This window comes from Cyprinodon variegatus, unplaced genomic scaffold (assembly GCF_000732505.1).
Source record: "Cyprinodon variegatus isolate N-32 unplaced genomic scaffold, C_variegatus-1.0 Scaffold334, whole genome shotgun sequence".
Classification (NCBI taxonomy): domain Eukaryota; kingdom Metazoa; phylum Chordata; class Actinopteri; order Cyprinodontiformes; family Cyprinodontidae; genus Cyprinodon; species Cyprinodon variegatus.
The window spans coordinates 560600-587211 of NW_015150787.1; the positions used below are offsets into that span (position 1 = coordinate 560600).

Consider the following 26612-nt stretch of genomic DNA (forward strand, 5'->3'; position numbering starts at 1 on the left):
AGGAGCTCTTTCAAGCTGGGCACCGTTTCATTCACGCCTGTCCAATCAACCAGGAATCAGAACCAGAAATACTTTAATAATCCCAGGGTGAAATGACTTTCGTCACTATAGGACAAGTTTGATATAACACCATTTTATACAATATATATAATGAAGAGGTCCCCGCGCCATCTCACAATCAGTTTGTGGGTCCTTAGCCTGGAAAAGGTTGTAGACCCCTGCCCTAAGAGCTTAAGCCTCACTGGAAGTGACCTATTTCAGCATGTTATCCAATCAGGGCTCTACTTTCTCACTGCTTACTGCCATAGACCGAGGCTCAAACCTCAACAGGGGTTTTTCATACAGGCTGACAGGCAGCGTCCAGCTGCTGCAGAGCGGAGGGGAGATCGTGTACGAGAACAGAATACACAGCTGAATAATTCGCAACATACTCATGAAATCAGGCACATTTAAAACATATTTAATGCAGTTTAATGACTAAATTTATGAAGTTTGACAATTCATATTTTAAAAGTAATTTTACTAAATTTACAGGGGAGGTTCAGTCTCCCTATTTCTCAATGAGAAAGCGCTACTGCTAAAAACACTGCAATAGCCTTTATTCGTGTAGCTAAATAGCAACAGGTGGAGGAGGGACTCAGGAATAGCCATTCATGGTATGTTTTATTGCTTTAATTGAAACTTTCTTTCATGGCAACCATGAAGTCCAACTGATGTCTGAAAAAACCCAACATTGACAGTGTTGTTGTTAGTATTGCAAACTTGTACTCTTTCCCCATCAATAAATCTGTTTAAAAACATAATTGAAAACAGTTGCTAAATACATGTTAGTGCTAAAATCCCCTCTTGCAATGTGTCCTGAAGAAGCGCAATTCTGACTTTGAATGTTTTTTAGGGCAGCCAGATGGCTGCCTTAAAATGACAGAAAAAGGTTTGAAATATATATTTTTGTTGTCACTTAAAATGTTAAATCCATTGTTCTCTAGAGGGACAGCACTGCTCTGCTCATTGTCATGAAAAAGTATTTGATCGTGGATCCCCATCTTTTATTACTACTTGCAAAAACCAATCACCTCTTACTTGGCTGCCTGCAGAGGCTCCACCTGCAGCTTATCTCCCTCTTTCCTTCACACTGAGCAGCTCAGTGGTAAACCCTAAGCATTGACAGGTGGAACTTTGAGAGTAATGTGAAGTTTTCATCTGGCAATGGGAGAATTTCTTGGAGGTGTAATGCGTCAGAATGCATCAATATGCTGCATGCAACGTGACATTTAAAAACACGTACTTGACAGAGTGTGATGAGTTATTGAGGGAAACTGCAGAGAGTGGAAAAAAAAAAGACAGCAGGTAAAGCAGCACCCAGTTGCACTCTCCTCTTTTTCAATGCCTCACGCTTCTGAAGCTTGACGTGGTGCCGTTTAAGCTCCACCAGGCAGTGGAGCCTCACAGTGATCGTCACCTTAAACCTGCAGGATGCATCTTAAACAAAAACTTAAAAGTATTAAAACTTTTGCTACTTTCTTACATGACACAGATTATCTAACCTTTGCTTTTTCCCTGCGTCCGAAAAAAACAACCAAAACCCATCAGAGCCAGAAGAGGGTTTCAGCTCCTCATCACTCTGATACAGTGCAGGTACCAGAACGGCACAGCAGAGTTTGCACATCTATAAAAACAATCAGCCAGACTCTCAGACGGCTTTGATTTACTAACTTATGATTGCTTATTTGAATGTGACCAGCAATTGACTTTGAATGTTTCTTTTTTTTTCTTGACATTATATAATGATGGCATTATTGTGATGTATATGAAAACAATTAGAGCTGCTCAGTGATGCAGTGGGTAGCAATGCTGCCTTGCAGCAGGAAGGTTTCGGGTTTGATTCTTGGCCCGGGGTCTTTCTGCATGGAGTTTGCATGTTCTCCCTGAGCATGCATGGGTTCTCTCCGGGTACTCCTGCTTCCTTCCACAGTCCAAAAACATGACTGTTAGATTAATTGGCTTCTCTAAAATCTCCTTAGGTGTGAGTGTGAATAGTTGTTAGTCCTGTTTGTCTCTGTGTTGCCCTGCGTTGGACTGGCGACCTGTGCAGGGTGTACCCTGTCTCTCGCCCATTGACAGCTGGAGATAGGCACCAGCACCCCTCGCGGGCCCAGCTGGGATAAACGTGACAGAAAATGGATGAATGGATGAAAACAATTCTATTTTTTATACATAACGGTTTCAAATCTGTTGAATTAAACCTGTTAGCAGGATGTCTTTTTTATACTGACTATTTGCTGCAGTGTGAAACTTTTTTCTCTCTATGTTCTTACTAAATTAGGTGATTTATATGACCATGTCACCAGCATTTAATTCTAAATAAAAAAATGAACAGCCAGTCAGAGTGATCAAAGGCGATCGGCATCAGCTGGTGATTGGTGTCGAAATTGGCGGCAAAAATCCTGATCGAAGCATCACTAATGATGCAATGAGTTATATGTAAGGAAGGTCTTTTAAGAATTTAAACAACTTAGTCTCCATCCAAACACACCTCAACAGCTTTGCTCTGTTTGGTATGAAAACCTAGGTGTTCTTGAACTGCCAGAGTTAAGATGACCGTAATGCATGTTAATTAATTGAAATGTGTTTCCTCTGTGGGTTTGTGCAGCTTGGGATCGTGTACCGTGACATCAAATTGGAGAACATCCTTCTAGACAGCGACGGCCATGTGGTGTTGACGGATTTCGGGCTCAGCAAAGAGTTTCTGGAAGAAGATGTATGTGATGCAAGACTCCGGTGCAGAGCTGTTGTGCCGTGCTTGTGTGCAGTAATCGTGTCTTTGGCCTCATTTTGTTGCAGAAAGGAAGGACCTACTCTTTCTGCGGCACCATCGAATACATGGCTCCAGAAATCATCAGGGGAAAGACTGGCCACGGCAAGGTAACCTCTGCTCAGTCACGCAGCTCCTGCTGCCTTCAGGGTGCTCAGTTGTAAAATTAGGTTTTTAAAGATGCTCAATGTTTTCAGACCATAGATGTTGTAGATTGTCTGTTTTCTTTTAACCTACTATTAAAAAAAATCTGCAAACTGATTGAAAGAAAACTTAATTTCTCAAACTAAAAGCAAGTTGAGTTATTAGTTATGATTTAAAGAGCTAGAGCGTCAAACTGGATTTGACTATTTTAAAATGAACAGGCACATCTTCTATGTCGTTTTTGTTTTAAGTAGGTGTTCCCTGTTTGTCTGTTGTTGAAGCAGATGAGCTTCCAGCATTAAGTCCGTTCTGCTTCTGTCCAGCTTCAGCTCTAGTTTGAACCTTGTCATGCTTTTCCTTAAGCTTTCTTTCCGTCTCTCTCTGCTCCGCTGCAGTCAGTAGATTGGTGGAGTCTGGGGATCCTGATGTTTGAGCTGCTGACAGGAGCTTCTCCTTTTACCTTGGAGGGAGAAAGAAACTCTCAGAGCGAGGTGTCAAAGTAAGCTCTGGTTATTTTAAATGAACTTTCACAAGTTAAACCATCTGTTTTCTTCTTAAAAGTCACTGTAGAAAACGGATTGTTGGAGAACGGAGATGTTTCCACCTGTTTCAATGGACAACAGTATAAGGGCTGCAAAGGTGTCATTGTTAAAATCTCCTTACCTTTTCCTCTCAGGCGTATCCTGCGCTGCGATCCACCATTTCCCTCAATGATTGGATCTGTTGCTAAGGACCTGCTGAGGAAGTTACTGGTGAAAGATCCACATAAGAGACTCGGATCGGGACCCAGAGGAGCCGAGGACATCAAAGCACATCCTTTCTTCAAGGTCTCTAACAGCTTAGCTGCCAGTTCCACATTTTATCTATTAGAAATCCGACCGCTGCATTTTTGTTCTGAGAATCTTGTGAACATCTGGATTTTGACATGAAATAATGTATAAACCCTGCATAACTTTCTGCTTCCTCAAAGGGACTGAACTGGTCTGACCTAGCACAGAAGAAGGTAGCGAGTCCATTCAAACCAGAGCTGAAAAATGAACTGGATGTTGGAAACTTTGCTGAGGAGTTTACTGGAATGGATCCGGTATACTCGCCTGCGAGTACGCCTCCCAGCACCGACCGCCTCTTCCAGGTCCGTCCAAATCTTCAGCTACTGTCTGAAAAGTTGGATACAAGCTACGCTGTTTAAACCCGGCCCTCTGTCAGATACATTCCTGTGTTTTTTAGGCCTCCAACATCTAACTTTTCCTATTTTCTTTTTCCAGGGATACTCATTTGTCGCTCCCTCCATTTTGTTCAATAAGAACGCCGTCATGGGAGACTTTTTTGAAACCCAGGTTGGAGCCGAACGCCCAGCTTCTACTTCTGTGCAGCAAAGTGCAATGTTGAAGGTAAGGAATCTTTTTCTGGAAAAGGACACAATCCTTTCAGGGTTTCTTTTTTTATTCCAAAAAAAAAAAAAATTAGTAGAGCATGAATTAAATCACCTGAGCTGGCTCTCACTGATCAGATTAAATGTTTTAGAAAGAAATTAGATAAAAAATAAAAGGAAAAACATGTTTATTGTGTTCCAGAAATTACGAGAAAATGATAGAATATAGTTTAGTTTGTTACACCAAAGCTATGAGAACAGTTGGATGCTGGTATGCAAATAATTTTATCTCATAGGAAGATCAGGTCATGTAGGAATGTTTGATGATGACTCCACACCTGCTTCATGCAAAGCTAAAATCTGGTTTATGTGCTTTATGTTAAGTTGGAGTTCCAACTTTAAAATATTCCTTTGTGAATGTTTTCCAAGTTTTTGAAGAGAAACTGTAGAGGGAGCTAAATATTAGGGTGATGGTCAGGAGGGCCTCGAACCCTGAAAACCAACAATGAGATCAAATCAAATTACCAATGGAAGCATGCCAAAAGTCTCAGCAATTTTAGATTCATTATAATAATAATGTTTTAACTTTGTTGAGAAGTGTATTTTTAAATTTAAAGAGGCTGTTTCTTTTTTTGTTTTTTTAAATTAAAGGTGTAGTGGAGGATGTTCTTTTTTCCAGGTGGATAATCAAAATAAGTGGTCCTCCTAATTGTCAATCATTCTGGTAAAATGTTTACGTAAGGCCGCCCTACGTGCTCATCATATTTTTACTTACTCATATAGCAGAAGAAACGCAAATCTTTTGGAAAGTTAGCTTGTATGAGCGATGCAAACAGCAACTTTTAAACAGAGCGTGCACGAGGAGAAATGGGCTCGTTAATGCTCTTGCACAAGTTTAATTGGCGTGCCCACTCGGAAGCGGGTACCGGGTTGTGCATGTGCTTTTTTTTTAAAGTGGAGACAGCGGGTCTTTTCAAAAATTCGCAAAAATCCTCCACAATACTAATTTCTTTCACTTGATACTTTTACAGTGTTTTATCTATTGAAAGGTACCCATCTTGTTTTATCAACCTTCTTGCATGAATAAATGCTGAATCTACCTGTTTTATAAATACACTTTAGCTTAACTGTTAACATGCTTACTCTCTATTGTGAGCACTGGTTACCATTGCTAACCTTTCTGATAATGTCTCTGTCGTTTGTTAGGAGTCGCAGTTCTTCCAGCACTATGACCTGGATCTTCATGGACCTCCGCTCGGTGAGGGGAGTTTCTCCGTTTGCAGGAAATGCAGACACAAGCAAACTGGCCACGAGTATGCCGTCAAGATCGTTAGCCGCAGGTGAGTGGACATGTGATGAACTGTTGGTATACTGCTCTATGTTGAGCTGCTCTCTAAGCTGTTTCATGACTCAAACGTAAAAGTCACACGTAAAACCTTTTAATGTTTTGTTTATTAGAATGGAGGCTAATACTCAGAGGGAGATTGCTGCCCTGAGGCAGTGTGAAGCTCACCCCAACATTGTCAAGCTCTATGATGTCTACACTGATCAGGTATGGAGGCTCAGGGACTTAAACACTAAAGGGGACATACATTAGAACTACTCTATCTTTAAATAAGGAGTGTAATACCATTAAATCATAAAATGAAAGATAAATAATTCTTCAGGGCTCCTACACAGTCTGGAATTTAAGGAGAAATGGAACAAAAGCTTATATACCTCAATCTCTGTTATTATGTCACAGCACTTTTTCCAAGTGACCATGCTGCAGTGTGCGCCCCCACCCCATCGTTTTTTTTTTCTTCATCCGCACCATTTTTATTCTACTTGTTTATTTTGTCTTATTGCTGCTCTACAATGCTGTTAACACTCGGACTCCCACAATTCTGATCCTACTAACACTCTCACTAGCCGTCAATTTGACAGGTGACATTTTTCCCAATGCAACGCATGAGTTGTGATGATGTCACCAACTGAAATGGTTCTAGTTGCGATATAAACCCATTGTGGATATGTAAACCTTAAAACAAATCTAATACATATTTTTTAAAGGCTGTATTGTATGCTATTATTATTTGTGTTCTAAATTTGTATTAAAAATAAATCCGTAGACTAAGACTGTTTTACTACACAGGTTAAAAGTTTTAAATAATTCTTGAAAAGATTTCGTTGTTAATGCGCTGGCTCCGTAAAAAAAAAAAATTAAAGATCGCAAGATTGCGCTCCAGCACTACCATCCATGTTTACTTCATGTGTTCTTCAGTGAGAACAGAGCACACTCGCTACTTGTGATGTCATTTCGTCCTCTACTGCAGTTGAAGGACACTTGAAAATCACAGTCATGTTGCATATATTTGGAAAGGACCACCAAAAACTGAAAATCTGATTTCAGAAAAAAAAAATTGAACATAATGGTCTGCAGTGCTACTGTAGCCCTGGTGTAAGAGGAGAACCAGAGGGCTGGAGATGAACCTCTCTGGATACGAGGAGAGAGGGAAGCAATGGAGCGGCATAGAACTAAAGGATAGAGACTTTGATTATAAGCTAATGCTACCTTATGCCCAATAAGCCCAGCAGACTGCTATTTAATGGTTGAATATCTAGTCAGATATATATTTATAAATTTATGCTGTGTTATATGTACCAGTCGCTGTGCTCTCTAGCCAATTAGTGACCAGCTTTCTTCTAGGTAACTGAAAACCTAAACCAGAAAGTCGAGCCGCTTTGCAAAGCGCTGAGTTGGTTCTAATGGAAAATAATTGAAGCAGAACTTCTCTGGTGACAAAATAATGAAGAAATAATAAAATAAGGGAACAGATGTCTTTTGTTAGTGCTAGATAATTCTATATCATTGCAGGGAAGTTAAATAGTAATGTGATCTTCAGTTTAGTCACGTATTGGGAGATTTAGGAATAAAAAAATTTAAATTACTGGACAAATGACAAGCCCAGCAACAGCATTAAGATGTCAGTAGAGGCATAAATGTCTCGTTGAATTTCCCTGGAAATCCATAGATAATTTGAATTCTATCACATTTATAAGAGGCTTGATCTATAAGACAGTTCAGTGTCTGATTGGTTGATATCGGTGCGTCGAGCAGCGCAAGTTCAGATTTTGCAACTGGAGCTTTAGCTGCTTATGAACAGTGTGCTTGAAACGTGCTGCAGGACTTCTTGATGTGGTTCAACCATAGATTTTGCATGTAAACCGGCTGCTTCTGCTGCTGAAAGCTCGGGTGATGTAATTGCGGTCTTTAAACAATCAGTTTTTTTTTTCTTTTTTTTTTTTGTTCATGTTTATATGTGTCAGATATTCAGGGATACCTTAAGGGTCTCAGATAACCTGAGCAAAAAGAAAAAACTATTTCAGTGTACAAACGTGTAAAAAAAGCTCCCAAGATAAAAATCCTGTCGTCCCCAAAAGGTAAAATGTTTTTCCACTCTTGTTCGAAAAGCTTTAGCAATAATCTGCTGTGTGAAGAAATGTTTTCCTACTTTTCTTTTCCGGATTGTTTATCTCTCATATCTCCGACCAATTAGATTTCAGTCCCGATTTTAACTAAGCCACCCCTAAAGCCTCAGAGGGACGATTTCCTATGGATCATTGCAGCTTAATAAGAGAGCAGAATTGATAGCTTCATTAAATGTGGTAAAGTGTTGAGGTCCAAGACATGGTCGACTAACAGCATTAAGTTTCCTGTTGTTGTTTTTTTCTTTTTTTTTTTTTTACGTAGTTCTTAGTTTTAATCAAGCAGAACACACATCTAATCTTCTTCTTGTGCTGTCTCTGATGTTCTACATCCTGACTAGGAGTTCTGAATTATTTGTCCCATTGTTTAATGTTTTATCCGACTGGAATTCAGCAGATTAGATTTCACAACAGTTTATTTGTGTTTTTGTTGTATTTTGATCAAAGAATCGTGGGGCTGATACTGTTTACCATCAGTTACATTTGTTTGAAGCTATTTGCAGCTTAAATAAATGCATATTGTGTGGTAATCATCTGTGTGCTGCATCAGAATAATCCTTTATCTTGTCGTGGCATCTCTCCCTCTCTCTCTGTCAGTATCACACGTATTTAGTGATGGAGCTCCTGCAAGGCGGGGAGTTACTGGATAGGATCAAGAAGAAGAAGCTGTTTGGAGAGGCGGAGGCCAGTCAGCTGCTCCAGAGTCTGGTCTCCGCTGTCGGCTTCATGCACGAGGCAGGAGTGGTGCACAGAGACCTGAAACCTGAGGTGGGCCTTTGTTTTAGGAGGAGGGGGCTTTAGCATACACGCCTCGACTGACCTTTTGTTGCACCTCTCAGAACGTGCTGTTCACTGATGAGGGCGAGGACTCCGTGCTGAAGGTCATAGACTTCGGGTTTGCCCGCCTGTGCCCTGCAGGCAGCGCCCCTCTGCAGACGCCCTGCTTCACGCTGCAGTATGCCGCTCCGGAGCTTTTCGAGAGCGCGGGATACGACAAGTCCTGCGACCTCTGGAGTCTCGGGGTCATCTTGGTGATTGAAGCTGCATCTCCTGGTTATGTGGTACATGTGGGGCTGACAGCAGTGCTAATGACTCTCTGTGTGTGTCCTACAGTACACCATGCTGTCAGGCCAGGTGCCGTTTCAGAGCGAGCAGCGTGGAATGACCTCATCCTACGCTGTAGACATCATGCAGAAAATAAAGGAGGGGGATTTCTCATTGGACGGGGAGGCGTGGAAAGGTGTATCAGAGGATGCCAAAGAGCTGGTTAAAGGTTCGGGCCGTTAAGCAGACTTTTCTAACCATGATGGTTGTTAATTTATAAAGGACAACGTGTTGCTTAAACATGCTTTAATGTTCTGGTCTGAAGGACTTCTGACTGTGGATCCAGAGAGACGCCTGAAACTCTCCGACCTGAAGGAGAACAGCTGGCTGCAGGGAGAAGCTTCCATGTCCACCACTCCTCTGTGCACCCCGGATGTGTTAGAGTCCAGCGGGCCGACAGTCCGCACCTATGTCAATGCAACATACCAGGTAACGGCTCGGCACATTGGATTTAACCTAAAATAGAACAAACATGGGGCATGAAAGGGATTTCTATCACTATAAACCTTTGTGTGTCGGGATAATTTTACTGAAACCAAGTAGCGTTTTAACAAGACAGCATCTTTAAAGTGGAGCATTCGTTTGCATTAAACCGTCCTGAGTCTTAGTACCAGCTTTAGCTACAAACTCAGTTCAAGATATAAATACAGCATTTAAAAATTAAATACACGGTTCAGTTCCTCATCGTCTGCTTAAGTCTTGCTGGGAGGTCTCTGAATATTCTGTGTTTTCAATAGTTTCCACTTTATGTGCATTTAGATTTGCATTATAGTTCAATTATTAAATATTTACACTGTAAAAAGGTGATATTAAAATGACCATATATAGCTGTGGCTGACTTTAAAACTGTATTTAATCTCCTTACAATTTGCTCCTGGTCTCTGGGTAATGAGTGATATAAAAACAGTCTGTCTTCTGTCATCAATGTGCCAAACCAGGCGTTCAACCGATGCAAGAGAGAGGGCTTTTTCCTGAAGAGCGTCGACAACGCTCCCCTCGCGAAGCGACGCAAGCTTAAGATGACGAGCACAGGCGTGGAGACCCGATGGAGTTCCTCCTCCTCCTCGTCCTCTTCCTCCACCTCCTCCTCGGCATCCAAAGAGCAGAACAAGCAGACTGTGACCCCGAAGCACAGCAAGCCCAAATGATGCAGCGAGAGAGCAACACTGAAAAGTAAAAGGTGTATCCTAACACCGAGGACATTATGTCCGCCACTGGGTCGTTTTCCTTAAAAACAAAACAAAACAAAAACAAACCTTCAGTGAGGGATTGAAAAACTGGTGCGGGTACAAAGAAAGTTTTAATGCAAAAATATTTTCATTCCTTCTGCCGCACTCTACTCAAACCAAACGTGTATTTTTCTTGAAAAGAGAAGACGTGCCCTTGAAGATTTGAATTTCCTATTCAGTATTTTTATTTTTTTTTTCACAGCCTAATCAGTTTATCCTCACTGTGGCTACAGAACAGTGCCTGGTTGGAGGAGGAGGAAAAGGGAAAAAACGAGCCATTAATGAGCAGAAGCCATAAACGCAGCAAAAACAGCAAATCTGTGAACAAGAAACAAGCAAACAGACCTTCTCACCAATGATTGAATCATTTAAAGCGGTCAGAGATGGAGAGTTGGAGTGAACTAAATGGCTCCACCACATGATGGCGCTCTGCTCAGTAGATATGAAAGTTTAAAGTTTGTTGGGGAAATCTGAGCTGTTTGCACTATCAGCTGATGTATGTAAATGATCAAATTATGAGAGAAATATGAGAACTGACTGCAGGGAGAACAGAGGGATTTATTTAGGGGATTTTTGTGTCTCTCAGATTTTAGCCCTAATACACGACGAGTTCGCCTGAATTAGATTTTGTTGGAAGCAGTTACATCAGTTTGGTTATTTTCCTCAGAAAGGTGCTGCTCTTCCATTACACTACCAGCTCCCACCTAAATCACCTGTGGAGCTCATGTCTCAACTGACTGAACTCTATGGAAGGTTTTAATCACAAGTGGAACTGCAGATGTTTAGGAGTAGCAGCTGTATAGATTCAAACGCTTACTTCTTTAGGCCTGATCTGCTGATTCCCTTCATGCTGTCTTCTATATTCTGGTTTCTCCAGTTGATGAAAGATAAGCTTTACTGTTGAGAGCTGAATGGTTTGGTGATTTGGACCCATTTTACTCATTTTTGCAGCATCCAGCTGGCCTCCGATCAGTGCCATATCGGTCTCCTACTTGAATTTGACTGTTTTTTAGAATTCGACTTTATAATTTTCTCTCTTTTTTCCTGAAATGGTTTTAGAACATTGTACAAAAAAGCGTCTCATTCGGTGAAAGTAATGCACATACCCTTTGTTTTAATCAAATGAACATTTAATGACTTATTGTTTAGCAGCAATCTGAAAGGTATATTGTCTTTTTTTATCGGACTTCTTAAATGTTGCACAGTCAGTTCAGCAATTAAGCACATTTCAGCTTTAATGGTGATTTTTGCTGATATTTATTATGTCCTTGATTTGTAATGCTGTGGTTGTGGGTTTATCATGATTAGGCTCTTATTGAGTTCCAGCCCTCTGTGTGTGTGTGTGTGTGTGTGTGTGTGTGTGTGTGTGTGGGTGTGTGTGTGAGACATACTGAGATGTTTGATGATCCGTCGTTCTGATATTTTTGTGCCAGATGAAGCATTATTGCAACTTTGCTGTATTATTTTCTGTGGTGTTTCCCACTGATGTTTTTTTTTTTTTATTGAATCGATTGCTCGTTGATGTTTTTAACTTCAAAACTTGCTTTTATTGGTGTTTGATATTCTTCTCTTGTTGGTGTTTTTTTCCTTTTCTTTACCTTCTTTTACATCTCGTTATGTTTTTAGCTTTGCTATTTTACTGCCTCTGTCAATGTCCTAACTGGGAAATTTATCTTTTGCACCAAGATCTGTATTTTTGTTTTATTTGGTGGGTGCAAAATAAATATAACTTTGAAATATGCGGTTTTGTCTTTTTTTAAGTTTCAGTCCAGTATTTATTTATTTCAATTCAGTTCAAATATATATGCACTACTCAAAAAAATTAAAGGAACACTTTGTAATCAGAGTATAGCATCAAGTTAATCAAACTTCTGGGATATTGATTTGGTCAGGTAAGTAGCAGAGGGGATTGTTAATCAGTTTCAGCTGATTTGGTGTTAATGAAATTAACAACAGGTGCACTACAGGGGCAACAACAAGAAGACCATCAAAACAGGAATGGTTTTACAGGTGGAGGCCACTGACATTTTTCCCCCCCCCAACCTTTCCGAACCCTTTTCAACAAGTTTGGAATTGGCCAGGGGCAACGGCAACAACGGTAACAAGAAGCCCCAACCGGAACCCAAAAAAGGTTCCACAGGCAGTCCAACTCCTCCAGGATGACACATCAATACATGCCACTGCCAGCAGGTTTGCTGTGTCTCCCAGCACAATCTCAAGAGCATGAAGGAGATTCTAGAGACAGGCAGGTACTCCAGGAGAGCTGGACAGGGCAGTAGCAGGTCTACAACCCATCAGCAGGACCGGTATCTGCTCCTTTGTGCAAGGAGGAGCAGGAGGAGCACTGCCAGAGCCCTACAAAATGACCTCCAGCAGGCCACTGGTGTGAATGTCTCTGACCAAACAATTAGAAACAGACTTCACGAGGGTGGCCTGAGGGTCCTACGTCCTGTAGTGGGCCCTGTGCTCACTGCCCGGCACCATGAAGCTCGACTGGCATTTGCCACACAACACCAGAATTAGCAAGTCGGCCACTGGCGCCCTGTGCTTTTCACAGTTGAGAGCAGGTTCACCCTGAGCACATGTGACAGACATGAAAGGGTCTGGAGAAGCCGTGGAGAACGTTATGCTGCCTGTAACATCGTTTAGCATGACCGGTTTGGTGGTGGGTCAGGGATGGTCTGGGGAGGCATATCCATGGAGGGAAGCACAGACCTATACAGGCTAGACAACGGCACCCTGACTGCCATTAGGTATCAGGATGAAATCCTTGCACCCATTGTCAGACCCTATGCTGGTCCAGTGGCTCCTGGGTTCCTCCTGGTGTACAGCAATGCCCGGCCTCATGTGGCGAGAGTATGCAGGCAGTTCCTGAAGGATGAAGAAATTGATACCATTGATTGGCCCCAACGCTCGCCTGACCTAAATCCAATAGAACACCTCTGGGACATTATGTTTCGTTCCATCCAACGCCGCTAGGTTGATCCTCAGACTGTCCAGGAGCTCAGTGATGCCCTGGTCCAGATCTGGGAGGAGATACCCCAGGACGCCATCCGTCGTCTCATTAGGAGCCCGACGTTGTCAGGCATGCATACACGCACGTAGGGGCCATACAAATTACTGAATACCATTTTCAGTTGCTGCAATGAAATTTCAGCAAAATGGACTAGGCTGCCGCATCATTTTTTCATTGTAATTTTTGGGGTGTCTTTGAATTCAACCCTCTGTAGGTTGATGATTTTCATTTCTATCAAATGATGTGGCATCAGTTCATATCCGTATAAATAAACAGCATGATTTTTTTTTTTTTTTGCCCCATTGAGATCTGATGTGTTTTCAGTGTTCCTTTAATTTTTTTGAGCAGTGTATATAGTGCCAATTCACAGCACGTCATCTCAAGGCACAATTCAACCAGATCATACAGTAAAATTGATTCAAAGTTTTCTATCTATGCAAAACCAGTTGATTGGATCGACTCATTGGCTTAAAAGCAGTCACCAAGCATGCATGTAGCGATAGTGCAGAGGAAAAACTCCCTATTAACAGGAAGAAATCTCCAGCAGAACCAGGCCGACTGGGGTTCAAGGAGACGGGAGCAGAGATCCAAAAGGCAACCGTCAACAAGCTCCACACACGGCCCCGTCCAAATTATGTGGTCTGCCTCGTTACCGGGGGTAAAGGAGCATGACATAAATTAATTTCCTTATTATTACATTTTTAATTCCAACAAAAATGAGAAATTTGTAGGAATAAACTCAATTTGACCATTTTGATTTTTATATTCTAATAGACAGCTTTTTCTATGGACGGTTTAATCCAAAGTTATTAATATTAAATTATTCCACAGAATAAATTCCTCTCAGCATATGATAGATGTCTCTCAAAATGTAAAAACATTTGTAAACAAGTATATGTTTTTTAGAAAACAGTAAGTGCAAAAATAAAATGTTTTGTACTGCTTAAACGACAAAAATGGCTGGCATTGCAGTATTTAAATATTGTAAACGCTGCCAGCTCTATTTAAATCGTTTGTTTTTTAAAGCTGAGCTCTGAGTCTTTGAGGTTAGAGGCTCTCATCACCTTTATCTTAAAACGCCTGTTCCGATTCTCTGTCAGATTGATGTTCTGTCAGAAGATGGTGGTGAAATTTACAAAGATGACCTTAAATCAAAGTTACTAGGAGTAGTTTCTGTTAAAGGCAAATGCTCCTAAATCAGAGTGAATCCTCCATTTCCTTTTGTCTTTGTTAGAACCAAAGTATTTAACAGCAATAGGAAAACGTTTTGGCACCCTGACTCTTTTTTTTATAAACTATTATTTCTTCCTGTTAACACCCTGTGAAGGTTGGGCACCGTCTGATGACATCAACTCCAGGCCAAAAACCACCCACAGTCACATTAGGGAGTGGCTGTATGTATAGCATCACATGATGTATTCAATAAGGATCGCTACTTTCTGAACTTAGGCAGCTCATTTGTTTCCTGTCTTTTTCTACTGGATTAACTAATTAATCCAGGTGTGTCTAACCTCAGTGACCATGGCCACACCTGGATTAATAAGTTCATCCAGTAATGAAAGATAGGAAACAAACACGCTGCAGGAAGTAGTGGAGCTGTGCATGGAGCCCATTGTTTCTGTTAAATATATCATAAAAGAAATAAAAACAGTGATGTCTGGTACATACATTTAGGCACTTTGTCATTTTATTAATTCAAATACCTTTAGCACTAATTATTGGAACACTACATTTGTCTGGTGAGATCATTGGCCCTTTACACGCAGGTGAATGCAATCATGGGAAAGGGTTTTTAAGTTGGCCAATTGTAAGTTTTTCTCCTGAAGTGAAAAATTGGGAGAACTCAAAACACTACAAATGACATGAAAGCAAAGATTGTTCAGCATCAGGATTTAGGAGAAGGATAAAAAAGCTATCCGATATTTCAGCTGTCGGTTTGCACTGCGAGGAACATGGAAGACCACAGGTACAGTTAAAGAGAGGCGGAGGAGAAGATTGACAAGAAACCCAAAGGACTGATCTGTGATGTCACTTCCTGTTGATTTTTTTCATTTTAGGCTTTTTGAAACCAAACCTTGTTCTACACAATATATACATCTAATAGTTAATCTCTGATGTGTGGCATTCATTTGAGAAAAACGTATTCTGGTTTATTGACCAGACAGATGCGCTCTTTCCTGTTTTTTTTTTTTTTTTTAGACCCCCATCCCCCAGTTTTTTTTTTTTTTTTTAGACCCCCAATTTATTATTATTATTTTTAATGTGAATGTCTAACAAAACATTATGACTCACAGAAAACTCACAGAAACTGATAATGTGTCTTTAATTATAGGAACCAACTTCAAAGGGTTCTAATAATGTATGAACATCATGTGATCTGATTTCAGATTTTGCTACATCTGGATAAGAACAGGAAAGATTTGAATATCCAGACTATTTTAATCTCTATAAACTTAGCCCATTTCTCATGGGAAGATAAATGCTGACATCTGAATGTTTTGTTGATGTTTATGTATTGCTACCTATTGGGTTTTCCCCTGAAAATAGAAATACGTTTTATGGGATTTCAGTGAAATCCCATAAAACGTGAAATCCAGGTGAAATCATTTCACCTGGTTAAATAAAGTATCTATGTGTCTAAAGGAGCTGCAAAGGATAATTAGATGTCCTGATATAAATTATAGATAAGAATAAACAGAAAATACTGTCAATTTTTGGTTCTAAATAATGTGTTCAACATCAACATTTAGCTGCATGGACTAAGGACATAATCTAAGTTGTATTTGGTTTAGTTCAGGCTTAGATTATTGTAATGGTGTCATTAGTGGCTCCTAACTAATCAATAAGGCAGAATCAGCTCTTCCAAACTGCTGCTGCTGGAGTCTTGACCAGCGGCAGGTAAATTACAGCTGTGCTAATGTAAACGGCTGTGCTGGCTCCCTGTTTGTTAAAGGGTGTAATTAAAACTGTGGTAGTTTGTCTATAAGGTGCTGATTTAAATAGATATTAGAGCTGCTGTCTCTTTACACACCATCAGAGGTGTGTTTGCAGAAGCAGAACCAAACATCTGGAGGCAGTCCATTTTCTTTATTTTTAATATCAATATAAAGAGTGACCTGTTTTATTTTCTCCTGATGTTTTAGGTAGAATGAGGGAGGTTCTTTCTAAATAAATCCCTGCTGGTTCCTTCCCATCTAAGTATCCCTGAGAGGCTGTATTTCTTGTCCTGCTGAGCCTCTGGTGGTGCTTAGAAGCTTAATGCTGATGATCCAGGAATTACTCAGGAATTTTATATTCATCACTGCTGATGGTATTACTCTTCTTTTCCCCCTTTTTTTAAATGGTATTAAGCCAAAGACGATTTTCAAGCTGTCGCCGTGTAACACACCTCTTTGTGAGAATCCCACTTATCCACTTGTAATGAGTTTATGGCACCATTAGGTGGCTGCTGTGAGCTTCTCTGCTTACTGCTTCATCCCCTGCTGGCTGCTTCTCATCACATCTGCTATCTAGAATGGAGTTTTGCTCCACACTGGTCGATTTAATGATATGCATGATGCTCTCTGGCTGCAGACTGCTGCGCTGCGCCATCCGGACCAGTGACCATTTTGGTTTGGAGCACAGGTGCATTCATTATACCACTGCTGACAGAATAGGCAGTAAAAGGCACAGCATCCCGTTAACGATGCAACATGTTCATTACACCAGACAAGCCGCTTATTTACTGTTTCACTTTGTGTACCAACTGGTGCTTCTTAGCATTAAATCTGGAACAGTTAGAAATAGAAATGTATTGTAGAAATCAGCAAAACAGAATTGCTTTTCTAAAGAGTTTAAAGTCTAGTTTTTCCTCCCCCATTGACAACATAAAGTCAGTAAAAATACATTGAAAAGCAACACATCTGAAGTAATCCACGACCAAATCCCTGGAGTCCAAGGCTTTCCAGTTGCCCACAGTGAGAAAGTTTATCTGACTGTGAAAACACTGAACATCTTAAGTTCTGCAGGATTTTCTTGCTTCACCTAAGGCCAGAATTTAGGGTTCAACACTAAGAAAGTGTCATACTCACGCTGGTGAAGGTTCTCAGTCAGCCAGGTCATAGTCATTCCAAAAAAGTAAAAAAACAAACAAACCACTGGACTTTGTTTTCCAAGTTTGCATGCAGTTCAATGCAGTGAGGAATGCCCTGATCTTTATATTGGAAAAACCAAAGAGCCTCTTCACAGATGCATGGCTCAACATAGACGGGCTACCCCCTCTGGACAAGACTCAGCTGTCCACCTGCACCATAAAGGACGTTCATTTGAGGATCAGAATGTTCAACTTTTGGACAAATAAGACAGGTGGTTTAAAAGGTGTGTGAAAGAAGCCATTTATGTTAAGAGAGAAAAACGAACTTTAAACAGAGGGGGTGGACTCAGGCTTCAGCTCTAAAAAAACCTACTATGCAGCGCAAGAGTTGATTCCTTCCCCCTATCATCTCAATCGTCATCGCAATGCAGGGGAGCAAAACATCTCGCCTGGTCAGCCAGGCCAACAATGCCCCTAACGACTCCCCCTTTCAGAGACATAGACAGGTATCGGGTATTGCAGGCTAACAAAGACCTCAACAACTTCCCGTTCCATAGGGGCGGACATGTTCTTCCGGTTCAATTTGCATATTTTCTAAGCCAAAACAAGGCTTTGTTGGGCTACTCTGTAAAGCTTGGAACTCAACACTAATCGAGACATTTTGAATTGAAAAAGCTTCCTGGATGGGAAGCGAAACGTCTTCAAACTTGGAAAACAAAGTCCAGTGTTTTTTTTTTTTTTACTTTTTTAAAAACATTTTTGCAATGTCATACTCATGGTTTTATGTGCAAGTTGTTTTGGCATGGGTCCTTCTCTTTTTCTCTCTGCAGGGTGTGGAAGGCAGATGTTATTTGAGCTGAAACCAGGAGGAGGGTGTCAGTTCTTTATCACTAGCGTGGTACTAGACCGACTCCCAGCCCAATTTCTCACTTATTTTCAGATCATAAAACTTACTCGGTCTATCTGTTCTTCTCCTAGTAAACCAGATTCTGACCCAAGTGCCTCCAAGCTGTAGATTCCTGGAAAATAAATCCTCTGTTCCCCTGCCGCTCCTCTCCTGCCCGAGCCACACCATCCTTCCCACCCTCCAACACTGTTCAACCATTTTTTATTCTTCTCAAATAACATGAGGACTGATCTGCTCTGGACCAACAGCACCTGCTTGTTAGTCAGCTGTTCCTCACCTTTCACTCATCGGCTTCTGGCTTGTTTTCACCAGAATCCTAATTTTCTCTGCAGAACAGGGGCGATCCAGTCCACCGGCCTCCCGCTCTGGTCCATCCATGCTCTTACTAAATAAACTCTCTTGTTTTGATTCCTCATCTCTGTGGTTGCCCTCATTTCAGAGTCGATAACCTTCTGCAATGAGAGAAAGAGGCTGAAAGAAAGAAATCACCTCATTTTTACAAAAAGAAAACCACTACTGACTAAAAGCACAATGTACATTTTTTCCACATTTGTCTAGAAAATCCACTGTTCATGAGCAAGATACTTTAATTTGTCAGGGATTTTTTGCTTTTTAATTTTTTAAACAAAATTCAAAATCTATATTTTATTTTCCCAAAGTGATAATTTAGTAATTTTTTATTTATTAATGTTTTTGGTTTTGCGTTATTTGAATCACTGGGGTAAATTTATATTTTCTTCAACGGGAGGGTGTGTAAGGTTTCAAGCCTAACTGTAAATGATAGAATCGTGATTTCTGCTCCCTGGCAGGAAATCCTGAAGATGAATTTCTGGCCATCAGTTTGTGAGATATCCAGCAGGGCAATGATCTGAAGGCCAGCTGCAAGCCAACCTCTTAATGCTTCAAACAAAGACAGAATGGAGGTTTTGATGTGATTTGCTAGGAGTCCAGACCTAAATCTGATTTAGATGCTAGGATAACCTTGAACGGGCCGTTAAATCTTGTAAAAAAAACTTCAGTATGGTTGAATTAAAATATGTTCACAAAGATTACAGCAAAAGTCCAGCAATCCAAAAATCAGCCAATTGTGGAACCATATTAGATTTAGGCTGGAAATGTCTTTCCACTAACATGGGTTGGTTTATAAAGCTATTTGTCCTCTAATAGATTAAACTACCCCATAGCAAATACATTTTTTATTTACCAGGAGTATTTTGATTATATTCGAACTGTTAACTGAATCATTAATAGTTTTAGTTTGTCATCAATTGCTCCTCTTATACTACTGAATGTTTTCTTTTATGTTGTCTTCTACAGAATCAATTTGAAATTATTTGGTGAAAAAAATCAGCTACACCAACAAACATGTCCGATCTGTGAATTTGATTAGTTATTGAGCCTCTGGTTGATTTAGATTACAAAAATGAAAATTCAGACAAACAAAAACGAACCAGTCAAGGTTTAGGAAATGTTTTATTTCTGTCATGCTATATATTTTTTAATGTGATTATCAAGAAGAGCATCAGTAATTTTCATCGTTTCTAAAATCCATGCCCTAAAAATATATATACCGTATATATAAATATATATATATATAAAAAAAAAAATGTTCTACCTTGATTTTGTTTTTTATAGACGTCACTCTGATTCTGATAGCAAAATCATTTTTGTTTTACTTTAGATAATTTTAAATCTAAAGCCACCAGAAGTGCAAAGATTTCTGACATTAACTGTATATCACACAAAAGGTGAAGTGTTTCTACATGATTTACATCAAAACTCCCTGCATTATAACATTGGATTGTACACTTTCAAGGTCCAGTGCATCCTACATGTTTACTGAAGTTTAAGTCAGACATCATCAAAATCATTGTCTTATCTGTTTATATATTTACAGTTATTAAAGCTGATATCTTTCTTTTGGTTTTTCCTCTCATATAGAAACTCCCACTGGTTGTTTTTGTCCTTTTAACCCCTAATCAGTCAATGCAGTCAGGATATGTATCGATGTGGAGTTATGATGCAGTCGGCTGATTTTCTCTGATAGGCAGGGCTTTTCTAACAAACACAGTCTGACTGTTTTATGGCCTTATTGGATTGAACCAGCACTGAAAGGTATATAATTGGATTTGAATCTAAATGTGAACTGACTTGTAACTGGATTGTGCTGAAATGAATTGGTTGGGCAGTGACTTGCATGTATGTGCATGATGTCGGGGTATCATCAAAGCAAAACCGAACTGGACTGGATTTGAAAATCATTTCCCCCAATACCTTCACTGTCCATATATTAAGGCAACTCTGAACCATGAAAAAAAAAAACATGATAGTTTATTCAAGCAGTCGTAGAGATTTTTCTCTCATTCTAGATTCCAGGGAGTGGGATCACATGCTGGTTATAAGGCTCCTGGAGGGAATAATTTATCAACAGCAGTGATCCACATGGAAAGATAAAAGCCAGGAGAAACCAATAAAACTGATCGGCACGGTTTGCAGCGCGCTCATTGATCTCTGGCTGCGGATGAGTCCCCTGCTGAGCCTCAGGGCTAATCAACTTCCCTGCTTCACATATGCTCTGTGTGCTGCAGGACAGGCTTCAGATACTGACACCACATCTCCTGCAAACAGCTCAGAGCACTGAGGTGCAAAGACTCATGTCCCTGCAGGAGGGAGTTCAAGCCTGAAGCAGCATGTTTAGGTCATCTTTAGCAAATAGATTTCCACATATTCCAAATAAATGCACAAACTGATGCAGCTTTTATGAGTCAGTGTTGTGAAATAGAAAGTTTTTGATAAATGCATTTTAAAAATTCTACTTAAAAGTATTTTAATTCTTGAGAAATTTGGATTATGTAATAGAAATATTATCAAAGGCTTTATTAGACAAGTTTCCTGAACTGTGGAGCTGTCCATGGTTCTAAACGCATTATAAATTGCTCACCACCAGGGGTCAGCAGGAGGCCTGACTGCAGCTGAGAAGCACAATGAGCAATTGAGAGAAATTTGAAAACATGAATATAATGTGTCACCATGCCATTAATTAAATCAGTCCCTGGTTGGATGATTTGCATGGAATAAATGTAATTTATTGAGCGCGACAAAGACAGATCAGGGTGGAACACTCGCTCAGAATCATCAATTACAATCTGCACTACTTGGAAATGACCCAAGAACAGAAAGCACTTCCTTCAGTCACAAGCATGTATTAAGAAAGGGGGGGGGGATCATCTACTGATGGCACCATCTTGTTTATATTGATGCCTTTATTTTGGTAGATCACAAATATGTGATTTCCTTTTCCTCCTTTTAACAGTTTAGTACATCTATAGTACACTTGTAATGTAAATTGTGGTACCCAAAAGAAATATAGGAGCCAAGGAAACAAAAAATAGGATTCAACCTAAAAAGTTCAACAAAAGGAACATTTTTACCAATTTAACCATCACGAAAAAAATAATGTACACCCAGTCTCAAGGGAATATATTCAGGACCATCTGCCACTTCTCAGGCCGCTAAGTCAAAACTATTTTTTATTCTGTTTGTCCAAGTGTTTTAAAGTCAAATGTTATGCCATCTGTCTAACAGATGAAGCTTAAAAATAATGAAGGCGAATTATCTCGAGCAGCAAATCTCCTGCAAACTGTAAAATATGCCATGTGTTGTTTTTCATCTCAGCTAATCTTTGTTGAACTGGATAATGTCAAAATATTTTGTTCAGAGTAAACTGAACTTGTTAACCTACAGGACCATTAGAGCATACGCCTGATACTATATATGCATGGGTTATTACAGGCTTTCAGAGACAGGTCAATAGTAAAGGAGAATAGGAAAAGGCATTGCTTCAACTTTCATCATAAACAAAGGCGTTCCACAGGGATGTGTGCCTAGCCCAGTGTTTTCACATTATTACTCAACTACAGATTTATTTAAAAATTCAAAGTACAAGTCAATTTATCTTGATGTAAGTTTATTTTATTTTGATTTTAGTAGATAAGTAAGAAAATGTTCCAGTAGAATAAGATTATTTACATTTAAAATGAAAAAATTATCTTATTTAATAAAATAATATATAATTATTTTTATTTATGCCTTTCATTCCATTTTATTTACCAATTCAAATTACGGACAAACACACCTATTTTTGCAGTGCATGGTGTTGGTAGCCTCCTTTTGAAGCTTTTTGCCTTGCAGCAAGAAGGTTCCAGGTTTGATTCTGGGCCCGGGGTCTTTCTGCATGGAGTTTGCATGTTCTCCCTGAGCATGCATGGGTTCTCTCTGGGTACTCTGGCTTCCTCCCACAGTCCAAATCCATTAATAAATTCAGATTCAATTGATTTAAAAACCTATGTGAACAGATGTTTGTTTTCCAGTCAGACTAAGCTTTGGCTATTTTGCAAAGAACAGCGGAAATTAGGGACTTTACACACAGAACATGTGGAACAAAACCCCAAAAGGTTTACAGCTGTAATATTTGCAAAATTTGTTTGAGTTTCTACCTCAGAGCTTAATAGTGTGAGCATATATTTTATTTAGTGTGCATTGATCCATCAATTTTTGTTTAGCATGCAGAACAGACTTAAATTTCATTGCATGTAATTCACTGACAGTAGAACTGATTCTCAATCTCTTCAGTTTGTGGAAACAAAAATTCAATATTTTCAGTTACTTTTTCGGGCTAAAGCCTCCAGAAGTGACATCTTTATGTCACAGCTAAATTCTTTGATGCAGCCATTTCAGATGGATCCACACCATCAGAGTCATGCTTTTGTCTCCCAATCCATTCAAATTTTGATTTTATAAAGGTAAAATACAAGGTATGACATCATAAACATGATTTTATTATTTCATTTGTAGCCGTTGCCTCTTATGTATAGGAATATATCATATTGTTGACCCTAACAATCAGGAATCTAATGGGTTCCAAAGGATACCATTTCAAAGCAAACACTTCATTTCTGTCTTTCTCTCAGATGTAAAATCCCAGTGAAACAGTGACTGTATGTGATCACCCGTGTTTTTCTGCATCACTTCCTCTTCCTTCTCATACTGCTGTGGCATTTAGAGAGCAATTTTAATTTTGCACCAGCGCTCCCGTAGATCAAAGCCCTGCTTTCTCTTAATCATATGTCTTATTCCAAGAAATATCAGAGCAGAGAGACTGCTAAACTATACAGTGGATTTCAGCACTAAATTAAGGTGGGAGGCGGGATTGAAGATGTTGAATATGTCAACACGGTGAAAGCTGTGTGTATAAGAGGGATGGAAACAAGACAAAGCTCTTTACTTTGTCTTTTTTTTTCATCACGGATTAGTGATTTATCAGCTAATAAAGCCATTTCCAACCCATCTAGATATTCTAACAGCTCCACTAACCCCACCCTCCCCTCTGACACACCTCATCCCATCACTCTATGTTAACCCCTTCATTTTATTCTAACCCCCCCCCTTTTTTTCCTATTTCTTCTCGTTCACCATCATTGCCTTTCCACGCGCGTCCGCTCCTTTTCTGCAGCAATGTAAGCTGTGTGTTTCCTCTCCCAGAGCAACATGGCTCTGACTCTCAGAGATTCAGCTGGAAGCAGAGATGTGATAAACAAACAAACCTTCCAAGTCTGTTAAAAGCAATATCAACATCACCGCAGCACATTAAGGAGAAAGAAAACCACGGCTGGGTTTCAATAGGAGGTACAGGGAGGGGCATAACCTGAAAAGACGACTATGTAGCTTTGAAACATGTTGAATGCTCCCAGCTGATGGTGTGTGTAATGAAAGGTGCTGCCACAAAGAGGAGGAAGGAGAGGAACGAAACCAAAAAGGGACGAATCATTGAGGGCGCGCTGGTGTGATTTCTTCAGCTTTTGTGCAATGTAAATTATGAGCCGTATCTATCTCTCTGCCATTGTTAACTGCACCTCTTTGGCATTTTGATCTGCAGGGCTGTGAGCAGTTTATTAAAAATGGCAGTCGCTCCAAATGAGCCTGTAATGCTCAGCCCCTTTCAGGAAATCTTAATGGATCCCTGCCTATCTTTGACAAGGTTAAATGCTCGAGGAGGCAGCCGGGGACGTTAACAGACCAGATTATGGGGGAGATATGAATGCTAACCAGTGCTGTAGATCCAGCTGGAGTATTAGAGAACATCAGGGATTCTTTCACTGGATGGGTTTACATACAGCTGGCATGGTCGTGCAGACTGCCCCCTTCATAGCCCTGATCCCCCTCCTCCCACACAGACACATAATTCTTTATATCTATTGCGCTGATTATTACAACTTTTATAATAACTTAATTAGAAGATAAAAATCCATCTGAAACATCTGGAAGATGCTAACAGCTTGCACAATAAAGCAGCATCATAAATAAAACAGAACACCTCAAATCATAGATTTAAAAAAGCAAATTGTAATTTGATTGCAACATTTAAACATTTTTTTTGTTTTGTTCACCCTTTTAAAAGCTTTAACTTCAAACTTTAAATCCAATTACAATAAGATCAGAAACAAAGCGGTCCAAAACGAATGAATCTTCTCTATCTAGTGACCAGATATGAAGGACTGACAAGAAATCTGTGTTGACAGAAACTTACATTTTAGTTTAAACTATAAGATGAACTGCATTTCTAACTTCCGATAAAACCTAGCTGTACTGCACCTTTAAAAAAAAACAGGATCAACAAGTGGGGGATTGTTTTTTATCTTTTTAATTAGGTGTTTTAACTGTCCTTCCCCTTAAAACAAAACCTTTAAGTGAATTCATTCATATTTCTTTGCACTGCTCTGAAGATGACTTTAACAAAATGGTTCCTAGAAATTCAAAGCTGATCCTATTAAAAACCTCTGTCAGAACGAGACGCACTTCAGGTACATTAGAGACTTAGTTTGAGTTGCATTATCTTCATTATTGTCCTCCTGTTAAAAACCTTAAGCAACCAACTTAAAAACATAATCAAATGAAGTCAGACAGCAAACAAAATTGAATATATTTTCTAAGTGATTTATCACATTTAAATGAACAGAACCTTCGGTTTAATAACATAATTTCGTTTTTGTACATTAATCTATATGAATCCAGGTATCTAAGGCCCTTATAGCTCCAACCTCCAGGCTTTTACCGCCTCCGTCGCAGGCAGTCTTGTTCAGCACTCTGTTTCTTAGCAGCCCTGTCCCTGTGATGTGTACAGCATGTGATGTTACATTGTCTTGTTTAAAAATACATGGCCTTCCATGCGAGAGTTGCTAAGATGAGAGTGTTGTATCTTGCTGGGAAAAAAAAAGAAAAAATGATGTGCTTTGTTTTACATTAACGCTGCCATCGCAGCACTTCTTCTTAAAAAGATCATAAATACCAGTTCCTGACATAAAGACCACCCAGTTTTTGAAAGCTAATGAAACACATTGTGTGGTTGTTCATTAATATTGAGTCAGAATCCACTTTATTTAATTTTTTTTGCAGAAAGAAAGATGAATCAATTATTGATATATAAGATATGAGGAAACAAGATGAAATATAAAGAAACAATTTATACATTTATGTATAGTCATTATTTCTTCCTAATTCCTCTTAAGGTCGGTTGTAATGGTGCAAAAGTAGCTGACTAGTCTGGCTCTAAAGAGTCCGTGTCTTCATCAGAGATGTGTGCAGCTCCCTCTCCTTAGAGGGTGGGAGCGGCAGGTGTGTCCTCCAGCTGGAGCTCATCAAAGCCAGTTGGGATGATCTTTTAGAGGAGACGATTCCCTGCGGCAGATTCCAAGTTGTTGTGCTCATATGAACGATAATCAGGCTTTTCCCTCAGTCTTTTTTGAGAACTCTCCTCAGGTCTCCCTCTGTGGATAAACTCAGCTCCTCCTGATGTGCCACCTGCTCTTATTCAATTTTTCATTATATCCATAAATCATCTTGCACCCCTGACATTAACCTGGAGATATGATGTCATTGGGAAGGACACATTTACCAATAAAGCATTCAGCTTATCTACTAGTGGAGGCCTGCATAGGGTTCGTTTGTTTGATCCATCCATCGATCCATCCTTCCTTCCATCCATCGATCCATCCTTCCTTCCTTCCTTCCATCCATCGATCCATCCTTCCTTCCTTCCATCCATCGATCCATCCTTCTTTTCTTCCATCCATTGATCCATCCATCCTTCCATCCATCAATCCATCCTTCTTTCCCTCCATACATCGATCCATCCATCCTTCCATACATTGATCCATCCATCCCTCCATCAATCCATCCATCTATCCTTCCATCTATCGATCCATCCTTCTTTCCCTCCATACATCGATCCATCCATCCTTCCATCCATCGATCCATCCATCCTTCCATCCATCGATCCATCCTTCCTTCCTTCAATCTATCGATCCATCCATCCTTCCATCCCTCATTTCACCCTTCCTTCCTTCCATCCATCAATCCATCCTTTCTTCCATCCCTCATTTCACCCTTCCTTCCTTCCATCCATCGATCCATCCTTCTTTCCTTCCAACTA

General features: G+C 39.9%; 1 protein-coding gene across 1 annotated transcript in view; it reads left to right on the forward strand.

Moving 5' to 3' along the window:
- The window catches only part of LOC107091383 (ribosomal protein S6 kinase alpha-5-like), a 20408-nt gene extending 10015 nt beyond the window's left edge, over nt 1-10393 (forward strand). Inside the window, exons 6-18 of the mRNA XM_015385250.1 lie at nt 2651-2758; nt 2842-2922; nt 3352-3455; nt 3633-3783; nt 3927-4088; nt 4222-4347; nt 5535-5668; nt 5787-5880; nt 8394-8564; nt 8636-8827; nt 8910-9069; nt 9166-9329; nt 9839-10393. Of these exons, the coding sequence (XP_015240736.1) occupies nt 2651-2758; nt 2842-2922; nt 3352-3455; nt 3633-3783; nt 3927-4088; nt 4222-4347; nt 5535-5668; nt 5787-5880; nt 8394-8564; nt 8636-8827; nt 8910-9069; nt 9166-9329; nt 9839-10048 (1857 nt within the window). The 3' untranslated portion in view covers nt 10049-10393. The remainder of the gene's footprint in view (nt 1-2650; nt 2759-2841; nt 2923-3351; nt 3456-3632; nt 3784-3926; nt 4089-4221; nt 4348-5534; nt 5669-5786; nt 5881-8393; nt 8565-8635; nt 8828-8909; nt 9070-9165; nt 9330-9838) is intronic.
- The last annotated feature ends 16219 nt before the right edge of the window (nt 10394-26612 follow it).